The sequence below is a fragment of the Amphiura filiformis genome, chromosome 4, assembly GCF_039555335.1.
Source record: "Amphiura filiformis chromosome 4, Afil_fr2py, whole genome shotgun sequence".
NCBI lineage: Eukaryota > Metazoa > Echinodermata > Ophiuroidea > Amphilepidida > Amphiuridae > Amphiura > Amphiura filiformis.
Genome location: NC_092631.1, coordinates 50590212 through 50604621, shown reverse-complemented (window position 1 = coordinate 50604621; position 14410 = coordinate 50590212). Strand labels below are relative to the sequence as shown.

Here is a 14410-nt window from a genome sequence, read left to right as displayed (position 1 = left end):
ATTGATGTTCCATAATTCTAAAGTGTTCAAATTAAATGTGTTAATTTCATCAACAAGTATTTTCATGGTTTTTTTACGTCATTGGTGTTCAGATTATCATCATTTTTAATATGAAAACTATTTTGTTTTCATGATGCTCGAGTGCGAGAGAGAGAGAGGGATAATAGGCGAGGGTCATTAAAAAAAGTTCTGCCTCACCACTCTTATCTCTGCCTCTGTAGCCCTTTAATATTTTCCACAATTATCAACTGGGGGTCAGAGGTCAACCAAGGTCATGGTTCACTTGGGATTTTTTTGTTTTATGCCAAGATCCACTGTGCCAATTCTCGAACCAATTTAAACGAGTTTTCTATATTAAAAATATAAACCACGAGAAAGAGACACAAATAGAAACAAAATCAAAGAGAAAATGAGGGAGAGAGCGAGAGAAATGAGAAAGAGCATATAGAGGGAGGGAGAGAGGGAGGCAAAGCGAAAAAGTGGGAAAAGAGATGAGACACACACACATTGCGTTACGGTGCTCCGTCATCTATTTCCATCTATTTACATATCGGTGATCGCCTTGTCAAGGAGTACTTACAAACAGTGGAGTGGTAAGAACACTTCGCTTTCAAGCGCCTTTCACTTAACATCGTTTGATTTTTTTCTTGGATTTAGTGTTCAAATCGTAGCTGTAAAAGCAATCTCGATTTAAATTAAAAGGTGACTTAAGTGTCTTCGTGAGACCATGTGCCAGTGTTAGGTCGACAAAATGCAACAAAGAGGGGAAGATTGTGAAATTTCGTCGTCGACGCCGACAAAAATCAGTGCATTGTCACACAATTCTTCTGAAGATTTGAACAGATATTCGCCACAAGTTTGTGATGATATTCCATTAGAATTCATGTGTAGCATGAATGAATCTATGAATACAGATAATAAACAAACAACTTATTTACGGAATGACGATGAAGAGGATTGTGATGAGAATCTATTAGCGAAACATTTGCTTCTTGTTCACGCTTCATATTGCGAAGAATGTCAATTTATGAATACCAAAGGACCAAATTTAAATGATGCGGGTGATTCAAACAAACGAAAGTATCCAGAGAAAGATCATATTGGGTGTGGTCCGAGTGGGTGTGGTCCAAATAGATGTGCCTCACATAGGACTGATTGTGAACAGAAATATACAAAAAGAGCATCATTAAAACATCAGCGATTTAGTAAGCCACCTGTACCAGCTCCAATATCAGTGCCGTCAGATTCGACCCACACGGTAAGATAACGTAATAAAAAAATGTTTGTATTAATTTTATTCTTTTCGCTGTTCATATGTTGATATTTATATTGCTTTTGGTGTAGACTGCCCCTACTTCTTAATACTTCTTAATTCTTTCTGATTTTTTATTAAAAGTTATTGTTTTTGTATTTCCGTCGCAAACTTTCTTTAAGAAATCAGAAACAATTTTGATTTTAACCCCACGAATATTTCACACACACTTCCCACACACCCCGACACCCCGCTACGTGATCCCAACGGTGACGCTGTTTAGGACAATGCAAACGGGAACATGTCTTCCTGACTTTCACCGGCGACGTTCCCGTGGACGTATTATACATGAATTAGGCTTATTCACAATTCAATGGCATTTAACATCTCAACCCATCTCCGATATGGGACGCACTCTCATGGGTTTTTTTTTTTCGTTTGAAATAAAAAAAAATGAGAGAGCGTTGTTTGCACCCACACTTGCATATTAAAAACGGGGACAAATCCCCGGTTCCCAAGAGGTCCTCGTTTGTAATGTAGGCATATAGGGTACATTATCATACCTAGGCGTCCCCGTATACATACCCGAGATACACACATGCAATAAATCAAATAATTTTAATCACATCATTTCAGATCTCGGTTAACAACTGGGGATGTGAGCATTCTAATTTCAAATGCCGAAAGTGTATTTTTAAAGGGCGCGCAACTTGTAAATTCCATTTTCTGTTTCTTGTTAGTATTTTGTGCTCAAAAACGCATATAGGGCTGATGTGCATAATATTAAATATTCGTATTGTGGTATAGCATTCCATTGGTCATTCCTATTATAAGGTGCTTGCCGCAACATTCTACACTATGTCCAGTACGTAATTGAATATTGTATAAGGTAAACAATTTTCATAACTTTCAATATTAATAGTTCTCCCCAAAGATAATAAACTTGGTAGAAACGTAACCTCTCAAACATGATTATTCTAGTGAAATTTAATATTATTTTAATACTGTAAACAATAAGATTTCTGGACAAAATCGAATCCGACATCAACTTTTATCACGTGTGTTTGTTGAACAACAAAGACATTAAAGCCTTAATGTACGGTCTTTTTAAATTTTTAGATTTTTCTTTTTTTCTTCCAAAATGATAAAATAGATAATATGCAATCATTATGAAAGTTCCCAATACATTTGGACGCGAAAAACATTGGAAATTTGCAAAGAAATAACATCATAAGCTTCACCTCTATCACTCGAAATATCTCGCACTTTTTGGATTAGGACGGCGAGTGCGGCCTCAGAGTTAGTCTCCTACGCAGTTAGTTTGGTTACGCTCCCTCCACGTGTGGAGGGAGCGTAACCAAACTGGCTTCGTAGGAGACTACGATTTGCGATCGTTCCGACATATTTTCATAATCTCAAAAATTATGATAATATGTCGGACCAACAGAAAATCATCCCGTTTTGCTACAAATTTAGGTCGAATTTTAAGGTGGAACATGTGTAAGTATTACAAATATGCCCCCCCCCCAAAAAATCAGTTTTGAAAAAAATAAATGTATATTCTGAAAAGTTCGTAGCTATATGATACATGGTAAGCTACTGTATTAGGCATTTAGGCATCGTTCACGAATATTGGAGGGCAGAATAACCCTCAAATTTGCTTGATTATCATAAAAACGGGGGAACATGACGAGGCGAACAAATAGTGCACATATGATTTTTATAATATTTTCCTAATTTACATGAAGGTTTGGTTCACTGCCACTGACGGGACTACGAAAAAACGCGATAGAGTGGCTTGACCTACTGTCTATATATATTGGATAATAACAGCATCAAAGTTCCTAACAATTAAACAATATCGTATAACTTTAAACAGTAACTGACTCTAAGGAATGCTATACTTCAACTAATTTTCAGTATAATTTTCTCAACGTGACTAATAGATTATGGACCTGTTGATAATTATAATCGTAGGGAAATTCTGTTGGTGTACCAGAAACATTGACGAGATATTATTTAAGCAATATGTGACCACTAAGATACCCATAGCTGTTGCTGATCATTATCATTAATATCATTTCAGCATAATAGGATATTTGACATTTTATCAAAAGCCCACCTATATAGTAAAATCAAACTATGAATTTTCATAATGATCCGTGATCACGATGATAAAATGTGGTGACCTTTTGTGACTTTTGCAGCATATTCCTAAGGTGTTAGAATATTGGTATAAGTTCGAAAAGTCAGATGAGATAGATATGAAGTTATCACCACCCACATGTATCTAAGCAAATAAGACACTTGTCGGCTTGTTTTGTTGGGTTATTGCAAGAAAGTCGTATCTGCATTTTTATTATTTTGTGTTTCATTATGATTATTTGTTAATATCTAATTAATTGCTTTTGGCTTTCAATGTGTGAATGCATTTACCTAAACCCCTTTCCCTACGAAGTCGGAATGTTTTGGGCCGAAACACATTTCTCTACTTTTTCATATAGTTGCAACCACTGTGCACTGATTTGTCTACCTTTGTCACCAACAAAAACAGGAAAGAGTGCACTTTTTAACGAACACACACAATTCTCAGTTTCATCACACAAAAAAGTAACTTTTTGATTTTTTAAAATCGCGAAATAAAAGATAAAGAATGAGCAAATTAAATCAAACTCCTCGTTTTTCACAAGCTTTTTCAAAAATCATTTCCCGACATTGTCCATATAATTTTGATTCGATCATATCACAAATATTTGCGCCCCTGAAATATAATGTTTTTATTAATGCACGAAACGGTGATTAATGTCGGATTGAGATCTGTAATTAAGAGAGATTTGTCATACAATATCACATGTATGAGCAACTTATTTTCAGACACATGAAGTGTTTCCAATGCGGGATATCTTTTGCATGCAGTGAAAACTTTGACAGGTTTTTGCAGGTAACGTTTTTCAAGTTCAACTCTGCATGTATTTAATTCCTATCAGAAATTGACTTTATTTCAAGCAAATTTAAAAAGAAAATGCTGGCTGACCTGACATTATTTAAAAATATCAGGGCGGCCAGGATCTCACGGGGGGGAACTTCTCACATGGACCCCCCCTGTCCCCACGTGGCTACGCCACTGTTTTGTGACCCAAACAAGGGAAACATTTCAACAGTACTATAATACGAACGTCTCATTTAGATTGAAGACTTTTTAGGCCTTTGTTGTATTTTAAGCCCATTTTTGACCGTTTTCATCCAAGTTTACCCCCTTGAAAATTGCTGCCCACCCCCCTTTGCCCACCCTCTGAAAAAGTGCTGGCTACGCCACTGCTCCAAAAGGATATGTTTCCATAAATGATTACTTGTGAGGTTGACCAATAATCTTGCCTCTGATGCGCTGAATAGTTAATTGAGTTTGTGAATAGTTTGAGTTTGTGACCGGATATCAGACAAAAAAAGGATCTGCGAGTGAATAGATATGGCAACCTTAGTGGAGGTGACTTAGTCTGCAGGGTTCTTTCAGTGCTTTTGAAACAAATTAACTTAATTTGACCCCCGTAACGTACACAAAAACAAAGTTCGGCGTTTTATTGGGGTGTGGACAATCATATTATTCGCATTGCAAAAAACCCTACCCGATATAATGCTGATCTTAAAAGTTTTTAGCGTTACAAATTCGCTTAATTATTTTTAATAGATTATTCTTCCATTTTGATATTTTCATGTGCAATGTTATGTAACTTTGATAAAGATTGGATCTAAACATGTATGTACCAGTGATAAAACTTAAAATAAATGAAAACAAAAATGACCTGCAATTAAAACGCTGCAAACTTTACCCCCTTACGTAGATTAAAATATGTGTACCCCAGAGATGGAGATGATGGTGTTAGGATGATGCTCTTAGTCCGATAGCAGACCAGAGTAGGCTATAATTAAAGACAGAGATAAATAGAATTTATCGCGTCTGACGTCATCTGTCAATCAAACTCGAGCACGGTTTGTTTACAAATGTCGTGATGATGACTTGCTGAACGCGGCGGTATAACCGGTCGCCTTATTGTTAATTTTGCACTTTCAAACATGCAAACCATCTCAAAAGTTAGGTCTTTATAGTAGGAAACTTTCTTTGGCGAAGGCACCATGTCAATAATGCCTAGAAAAGCTGCTTTTTGCCTTGTAAAAGTACGTAATTTTTCGCCATTTGCTGCTGTTCCTTTTCTCCGATCAGCACCAGATAGATCGGTCTTCCTTTTACGCGCTATTAACCTGTGTAAACCAATCAAGGATCGTAATTGACAGTGACATCAGACGCGATAAATTCTTTTTATCTCTGTCTTTAATTATAGTATTGTCAGTTTAAGCATTTTTGTTAATTGATTACTACTCTATGGGTGGTACAAAATCAGAAACAGAGGGATGTAAAATCGCCACCCCTGGGCAATTCGAAATATCCCAATTCAAAGTGTATACAGGGGTCAAAATTAAAAACGTGTCCAATTTTGTTCAAAATATGTAAACCTTTTCCTCTTGTCGTAAGAATTCAGAAAATATATAGTTTTTTATATCTACGACTTGTTGTTGAGGATTTATTGAGCAAAAAAAGGTTGAAGGTTAAATAGAGGGGTTAACATAGAAAATATACAAAATAATGGTATCAAATGGTTCTCTCTGCAACAGTAACTCGAATAAAGAATAGTTTGAAATACCTAGAATGACTTGTTGCATCATACTGATGTTGACGTACTGGTACTTTCCGGGGTACTTTCCTTAAGGCTACATGCTCTTTTTGGTTGAAATTTTTGGCGGAAATAATCCCGCCAAAACATTAAAGTAATCTTTTCCCACAACTAAATATCGTAGTCAGGAAATTAATGATGCATCTGGTAGCTTAGATCATAACTTTCATTGCACTTAGTTGCAATTATCCCAGAAAATTCTTGATTTGTTTTTACAGAGTCTTGAATTGTCGATGTTTTTGATCAAAAACATCACTCGGTGTATTTTGAAACTCGAGGCATTAACTCTTCTCAAATTAGCCCCAAATCATAATTTATTATATGCACGTGTAGCAAACACCAATGGGAATAATTGGACGTTGTTTGCGGAGCCTAAATTTGGTTTGATTTTATTTCACAATAATTCTAAGGTGAGAATTTTGACCTGACATTTACTTTTTGGATTTCAAATTTAAATTTATTGATATACATATTTTGAATAAATAAAGAGTACGCTTACCTTTCTGCAACTCTTCCCGGTATCATTAAGCATCTGCTGATAACCAACATTTTAGCTGAAAACAGTCCCTTCCTATCATTTTTGAACAAAATATGGTTCAAAAGTCTGTACGCTGCGTGTATAAACTAGCACAGCGAGATAACGAACAGAGCTATTTACGGTGGGGTATCTATTGTAAGCTATTAGGGTAGGCCTATAGTATATCTTCCCGCAAGTGACAAGATGTGTCAAGCAGGGCGGTATATTCAAACGCTATTGTCTGGATCATTGAGTATCGATTGAGCACGTATACATGCAGCACGGATGTGTGTGGTCATCCCCAGGTTTTGACATAAATTACAAATGACGTCGTGAATGACCCAGCGTTTTCATTTTATTACTAAATTAAACGTCGTTTATCACGAGTGCTAAGAGTTGTACCAGTTCAATTCATCAAAATTAATTTGTATTAAATGAAAAACAAACAGACAAGTAGAGTCATATGTCTTTCTATGACCGTATTCCTACCAAAATCAAAATCAAAATGATTTTCAATACACTAGAAACGTGTTGATATGTATATCTTTGAAAATCGCCGAATGTTAACCACAGTCACCGTGGCACAGCATAGGCATCTTTAGCATTCAGTGAAATTGGCAGTGGTTCGAACCCCGGTGAAAATTTTAGTATTTTTTATTCCTTTTACTAATGCGCTGTGCCGTTTTACAAACACGCCCCTGAATGAAACTCATGGGCATGTACCCTTAATGGTTAGCTAGGTAACGTGTTGCTATAGTTGGTCATAACTTTATAAAGTTATTAGATTGAGGTAACAGTGCCAACAATTTGAGACCATTTTCATCAAAATTGGAACAATATTTATCTTTTAGCCCCAGGGTTCTTCAAAACCTTTGACCTTTTGACTTATAACTCCAAAACGATAAGTCGATGGTGGGTCAAAATATACATTTTACAAATCCTTATGATTAGAGGAATATTATGGTGTGAATTAAAAACAAATTTGCGCAGTTTTGAATTTTAACCCCTGTATAAACTTTAACCTTGGAAATCTTGAATTGCACTGGAGTGGCAATTCTACACCCGTAATCTCATTTCATAACACCTAGTATAGAATAATAATCAGTGAAGAAAAAACACTTTAACTGGCAAAACCATTTAACCCGATAAAACAATAGTTTGCAGCCGTACTAGCTGCACCTTTTGTGGTAGAAGTCATCGGTCACCGCAGCGGTTTTAGTTTTATTTTATGTTGCTGTATTTGCCAAATGAATCAACTAAGTCAATTCTCCATAACCCCAGTACAAGTTTTAGGCATGCATGGGACATGTTAAAGGGGCATTTCGTGATCCACAGCCTCATCCCCCCACTTTTCCCAAAAAAAGTTGAGTTTTTTACACCACTGGATACCTCTGGCTACATAATGTTTATGTACCAAATATTTCTTGCAGATTAATTCGTTTAGCAAAAATATCGCCAAATTTGAATTTCGTTCTGGTGCACCAGAACGAAATTACAACACATCGGAATCAACTGAAATTTTGGAAATAAGCTTTTTTCGTGGATATCTACTTTAAAATGTCATAAAAAGAGGATGCTAGGATCACGAAATCCTCCTTTAACATTTACTGGTATGAACAAAGAAGATTGCTTCAATTGCTTGGTGGTATACTACAATGTACTATTTTACGTAAGTATAAGTAACCGTTGTGTGTTTTTAATTTCCAAACCAATAGATTAATTTACTCAAGACTGGGCATGAGATTGTTTTGGTGATTGACTTCCATGTAGCATAGAATCGGTCATCCGCCTTTTATATGACTTTAATACAAATACCATGAAGATGACGTCAAAATAATTATATCCTTAGCTATCCTTGACATTACAGAATAAAATCCGAGAGAATGCAAAGAATATACTTGAAAGCTAAAGCAGGTATCAAATTTACAATTTAAAAGAAAATAAAGTGGAGTTTATATCAATTGAAGTACTTTGATACTTTTTGTCTGAATGCAAGTGACATTAAAATAAACCAACAGCGCGATCAAAAAGATGCGTCGTAATTAAATTTAAAGAAAATGTCAATGGTACGTGACTATAATACGAGGATCATTTAAAAATACTACCTATAACATTCAGAAGATATATGTATTTTGGACAAATAATTCAAAGAAATCTTTGAAATAACTCCACAATATCAGAAAGATCCAGACCCAGTTAACAAGTGTAGCACAACCCCCTTCGTGAGTTTGAAATTTACTGGGTTTAGATATTCCATTGCCATGGCAAAGTGTGCTTCCTTCTCACTGACAAACATCTGTAATCCTGCAATTTTCTGTGAAATTTTTGAGAAGATTTCTGAACCTAAATCTGAAATTTGGAGGCTTATGATTTAAAAAAAGGTATTTTGACGGGTTTTTTCGCCACGGATTATTTGCCGAATGTGTGCAAAACGTATAAGTATAGTTGTTCGTTGTGTGACGCATTGAGATCGAATTTTAGATATTCCTTAGACATGTTAGAGTAAAAGGGTGCCGGGAAAAGGTGTTTCTCTTTCGCCTACAAATTCGTGTTGCCCTCAAATTTTCTGTGAATTTGTTGGAAACATATGTGAACCTAAATCCGAAATTGGGAGGTTTATAATTAAAGCCATATTATAACATTTGCTGTTGAGGACGCCCTCACTGATTTTTTAAAATTCATTTTTTACACAATTATATTGTACTTTATTAAACCAATATACCCTGCAAAAATCAAGACTCTAGGTGCTGTAGTTTTGTCAAAATCCGATATTTTGAATAAAGCGCCGGAACCGGCGTCTTATTATTACGATGGAATTATTAGTCGAACGCATACACGATGTTCATAACACCATAGACTCTATGATAACACACAGTGCGGGACGGTGATCTACACAACAAAGGGTCGTACCATAACATGACCGAAGGAGTGGTACGTATTGGCGACATACGCGCTGGTAGTAAATTCCAATTTTCTTTGCTTTGACGTAGTTGTTCGACTCAAAAATAAAAGGGGATATATCTGACAGTAAAAACTAACAGTTTATGTCAAAGAAATGCTAATCTATTTTGTATGATAATGTTATAATATTGCTTTAACATGATTAAATAAAAAGGTACATTTGACCCTTGTTCCACGCGCTTTCTGTGACCGTTGCACATGTTTTGTGTACAAAACGCATATCATGTGTCTTGCGCTGAGTGTTCCATTGAGATAGCTTGAGATCGATGATTTTACTGGGCTGAGATTTTTATCTTAAGGGATCTAAAATGAGCGTTTATTGCGTTTCGACAGTATTTTGTGTGGGACATGAGAGCACCTCAGACCTATCGAATTGCATTCTGAATACGAAGCATGTCTTTCTGATATCAAATAATTTTCATTTTTGAAAATCACAATATAATACAAATTTTATGACAAATTATAAAAATTTGATATTTTTCAAATTTTGATATATAACAGTACTCGAAGTAAATTATATAAATCTAATGACATATTCTTAAAGTGTATGTAGCAGGGAGGAAAAGCCGACAGTCAATTGAAAATTTTGACCTTTCATATTGAAGATATGGATTTTTTTCCCAAAAAGACCTATTTTTTGGGTGTTTTGGGGAAAAAATCCATATCTTCAATACGAAAGGTCAAAATTTTCAATTGATCGTCGGCTTTTCATCCCACCTACATACACTTTAAGTATAAATCATCAGATTTATAAAGTTTACTTCAAGTACTGTTAAATATCAAAAATATCAATTTTAATGATTTGCCATAAAATGTGTATTAAATTGCGAATTTCAAAAATCAAAATTATTTGATATCAGAATGACATTCTTCGTATTCAGAATGCAATTCGATATGTCTGATGTGCTCTAATGTCCCACAATAAATACTGTCCAAACGTTCATACCCCAGCCCTTAATTTAACCCCAAAATGTGTTGTTTACAACCCTGCTAAGCGTCAGTGCAGTCACCGGAGCAAATCAGTAATAGCAATCCAATTAAAATGTGTTTAACAACAGGGGATTAAGCCGGGGGATTAAGGCCTTCACAACCGGCAGGCTGTTACTGGCAATAGAAAAACATACATGTATTTACCAAAGAAACATTATTCTTGTTTATATATACCATGATGTTGTTGTATCTCAATACTATCACAACTTCAGCTGTGTATGGGGGTGGGTGGGTGTGGTGTGTGGGGGTGGGGGGGTGTGTGTGTGTGGGGGGGGGGTAGGCAATAACAGCTGCCTGTTATCATACAACATTTGTGGCACTGTTACGGCTTCAAATTTGAGGGTAGCTGGACTTGAGATGCTTTCTGGAGCAAATTTTACGGCTTTTGTCTAACACACGCGTCGCGTCACGTCACGTCACGTCGCGTCGCGTCACGTCACGTCACGTCACGTTGATATCTTCTTAAAAGTTACAAACAAGTCATACGGATTCAGTTCACGATTTCGTTTAGTTTTTCCCGGGGTGTTCCGCATCGAACCCGTCATTATCCCAGGCCCACAGTGAAATGGTTATCGGCGTGGCGATTGCTGACGGCCGCACACCACCAAATAAGCCCCATCGAAATGCACGTAAAAGGGCAAACAGATTCGCGATTTTACCTTCCATGAATTTCCAGACACGATCATTTATTTAAAAAATGACTTTTTCTATGGCAAAATATTTACTTGTATTTGTATGAAAAAATATTCCTTATTAATTTTACTTGGCCTATACAAATGTAGGTCCTACCAGCTTTAAACCACGATGAGTAGGTCAAAGGTCAAATTAGGGTCATGGTCACACAACATTAATGGGGTTGGTCAGTGATTATTGTGACCAAGCCTGGTCAAAATCCGATGTAGTATACGGGTGCTAGACTCATTTTGAAATGTTGCCAGAAAGAAGAAAAATGACCTTTGACCCCTTATTTGTGTACATCCTATATGAAGCATGAGTAGGGATTCTTCTAAAATATTTTGGTGGAAATCGGCTTAATCGTCTAGAAGCCTTAGTATTTTTGTGTGAAAAAAAATCACATTTTCAACTATATAATCAAGGTCAAAGGTCAAATTGGGGTACAAACCATAAATGGGAGTGGTCAGTGGTCATTCTGACCAAGTTTGGTTAAAATCCAACTTAGTATGTGGATGTTATAGCGATTTGAAATGTTGCCAGAAAAAAGAAATGCGGGTGAAAGAAAGCATTAGGCAACATTTGTTGCCAAATGCAAAAAGGGAGCAAAAGACAACCGAGACGAGAGCAAATATCCCCTACTGCGAATTATATGACCAGCTATTTACACCGCCATCAAAGAAGACCAAATAATACCGCATCATATACCTCACAGATTCTGCAAAAATGGCTAACGTGTTTTATAAGTCTGAAACACGCGAATGAGGTAGCTTATTTTGTTTTGATAGGCCATTTTCACGTGTGTTTCAGTGGGAGCATTATTTAGTGGTGTGCGCACTGTACGTAGCCTCCGTCGCAGGCTACTCGTGTTTTTATCACGCACCGCCTGCAAAAGAGGCTACACTAAACTAGGATACGGGCTGTGGTTTAAAAGTAGTTCCAGCAATCCCGATTATTTTATTCATTGAAGCTTTGCTGTGCTTTGCGGCATTGATGAAAAGCTGGAATTCCATGGACTATTTCACGGACTATTTATCACGTAGGGAGATAAGGGTAATTGTGGAGTTAATAATTTATTATGAACTTTTGATAACATTTCAACGTGACGCGACGTGACGTGACGCGACGTGACGCGACGTGACGCGACGTGACGTGACGTGACGCGACGCGTGTGTTAGATAAAAGCCACTTTGGCCACCTGATGAACAATCTCAAATGCTATACTTCTGTATCAACGTGACAGTAGATTTTAAGCAAGAATTTTATCATTTAATAGTTATATGGTTTATTATTTTGGTATAGACGAATCCAACGAGCCAAGTCATGGTCAGGATTTGGTCGGACATCTTTGGGTAGCCGCTAGCACCAACCTGGTGTTTTGAGCGTCCAATTGTGCAAATAAAAGCCGCCTAACTCCTAGAGAAGATGCAAGGACGAGGAGGGTTAATAGAATAATAGCTAATAATAAACTGAGCTAAAAAAGAAACTTATAATGTTTTACAACTTGTGAATCACAAGGTCATATCTTAAAATAGTGTCAATCAAAATGAACCAAAATTACACACAGGATTACTTTAATACTCTACTCAAAACACATGTCAGTAACCAAGCAGTTGTCCATCTGACACAACAGCAAAATGCACTGTCATGGGACAGCTTCCTGGAAGTTCCTCCACTTTCACAGCCCAACATTTGGCACCCAGCACAAAAAATCTGTGAGAATGCACACAAGATCCTTGCACAGATGATAAAACGGTGCTGCTTTCTGCTTTTCATACACTTTTTTCATGAAACAGGGCTGGGCTGTGAATGTGGTCCAGGAAGCTGTTCCATGTCAGTGCATTTTTGCTGTTGTGTCAGTTGGATCATTGCCTGGTTAGTGACATGTGTTAAGAGTAGAGTATTGAAGTAAACCTGTGTGTAATTTTGGTTCAATTTGATGGACAGGATTTCAAGATATGACCTTGTGAAAAATTATAAGTTTCTTTTTGAGCTCAGTTTATATATAATGGAGATAATTCCGCAGGTAATCCCGTCGCATCTATTCATACATAGTCCTTTTGTTGCAAGTACATCAATGCATAGATACCGCGTGTAGTTAATCCGATTATGTCATTTCAACAGCGAATAGACCAGCTGTATGTTTTGTCGAAGGGAACTGTATTGTGTTGTAAACTTTAATCTTTCTTTTGTCTACCTGTGTTTTCGCGAAAGGTGTAAAACGGGTGATGGAATGCAGTTTAAAATTTCTGCTAAGGCCGAATCATTTCACATTTTGAGTGCATTGTAGCCGACGGCTACCCAACTAAAGGCTGCTAGTCAGGTGTAGGAATGCGTGAATTTGGATTCCTCTATACCAGAAATGAAGATTGTATGTATTTTTGTATTTTAAATTTGTATCTAAGAGTTGTATATACTATATAAATTGTATGTTGATAATTGTTGCTTTTAAATTATTGTATATATGTGTAGCAGGGCCCCATGTTAGACCAGCTATTTGGCTGAATTGTGCTACCCTGGATAAATATGATTAAAATAAAAATAAATAAAGTAATAATATCAGTAATAACTGTCAGAAATAGGTTTATGTCCATTTAAAGCCAAAATAATGGGATAAAATTAAAAATAAAACGCACTAGTATACTGTAACTTGGAGCTGTACACAGTGATAAACTAAAGCAACAAACCTACTGAAAAACAACCGAAATAGAGAGTCATATAGAAAATGGTACCAGCACACACCACCAGGAGGGTGAAAGTGCATATAGGAACAATGCCAAAAACTACGTCACGCCGGTCACGCTATTGTTCGACTTAAACTACATCATTCGCCATTTTGTAAATATTAACGCATGATCGTTGCTTTGAAGTTTCCACCGGATAGTCTGTGGATAGCGCAAGAGCATGCTTTGACCATGCGCAAAAAAATGAATAGCATGAAGATGTTTAAGATTGATTCTTAGATGTTTCAAAAATTACCGTCATATTGCATAGATTCATCAAAGAATGGTTTGAAGTACTAACCTTATTTAGTAATTTTAAAAAATCGGGAGAATTTTACAAAAGCAATGTTTTTACCTGTCGGCATTACAACTCGTGAAACACATTAGTGATGTGCCTGGGTGACCTAATCTACTAACCTTTAACGTTTCCTCTATGAACTCTAACCCTCCTGCAATATGGCGCCTATTGTCTAGAGTTAAACTACATCTTTCGGTGTGTTACGTAATACTACGATGCCTATCCCATTATATCGATCCCTGACACCACATGATCCCATATACACCAACA

The 14410-nt window shown here is 36.5% G+C and overlaps 1 protein-coding gene across 1 annotated transcript in view; it reads left to right on the top strand.

The window, feature by feature from the left end:
• The first annotated feature begins 656 nt into the window (after positions 1–656).
• The window catches only part of LOC140150244 (uncharacterized), a 59905-nt gene continuing 46151 nt past the window's right edge, over positions 657–14410 (top strand). Inside the window, exon 1 of the mRNA XM_072172247.1 lies at positions 657–1258. Within this exon, the coding sequence (XP_072028348.1) occupies positions 752–1258 (507 nt within the window). The 5' untranslated portion in view covers positions 657–751. The remainder of the gene's footprint in view (positions 1259–14410) is intronic.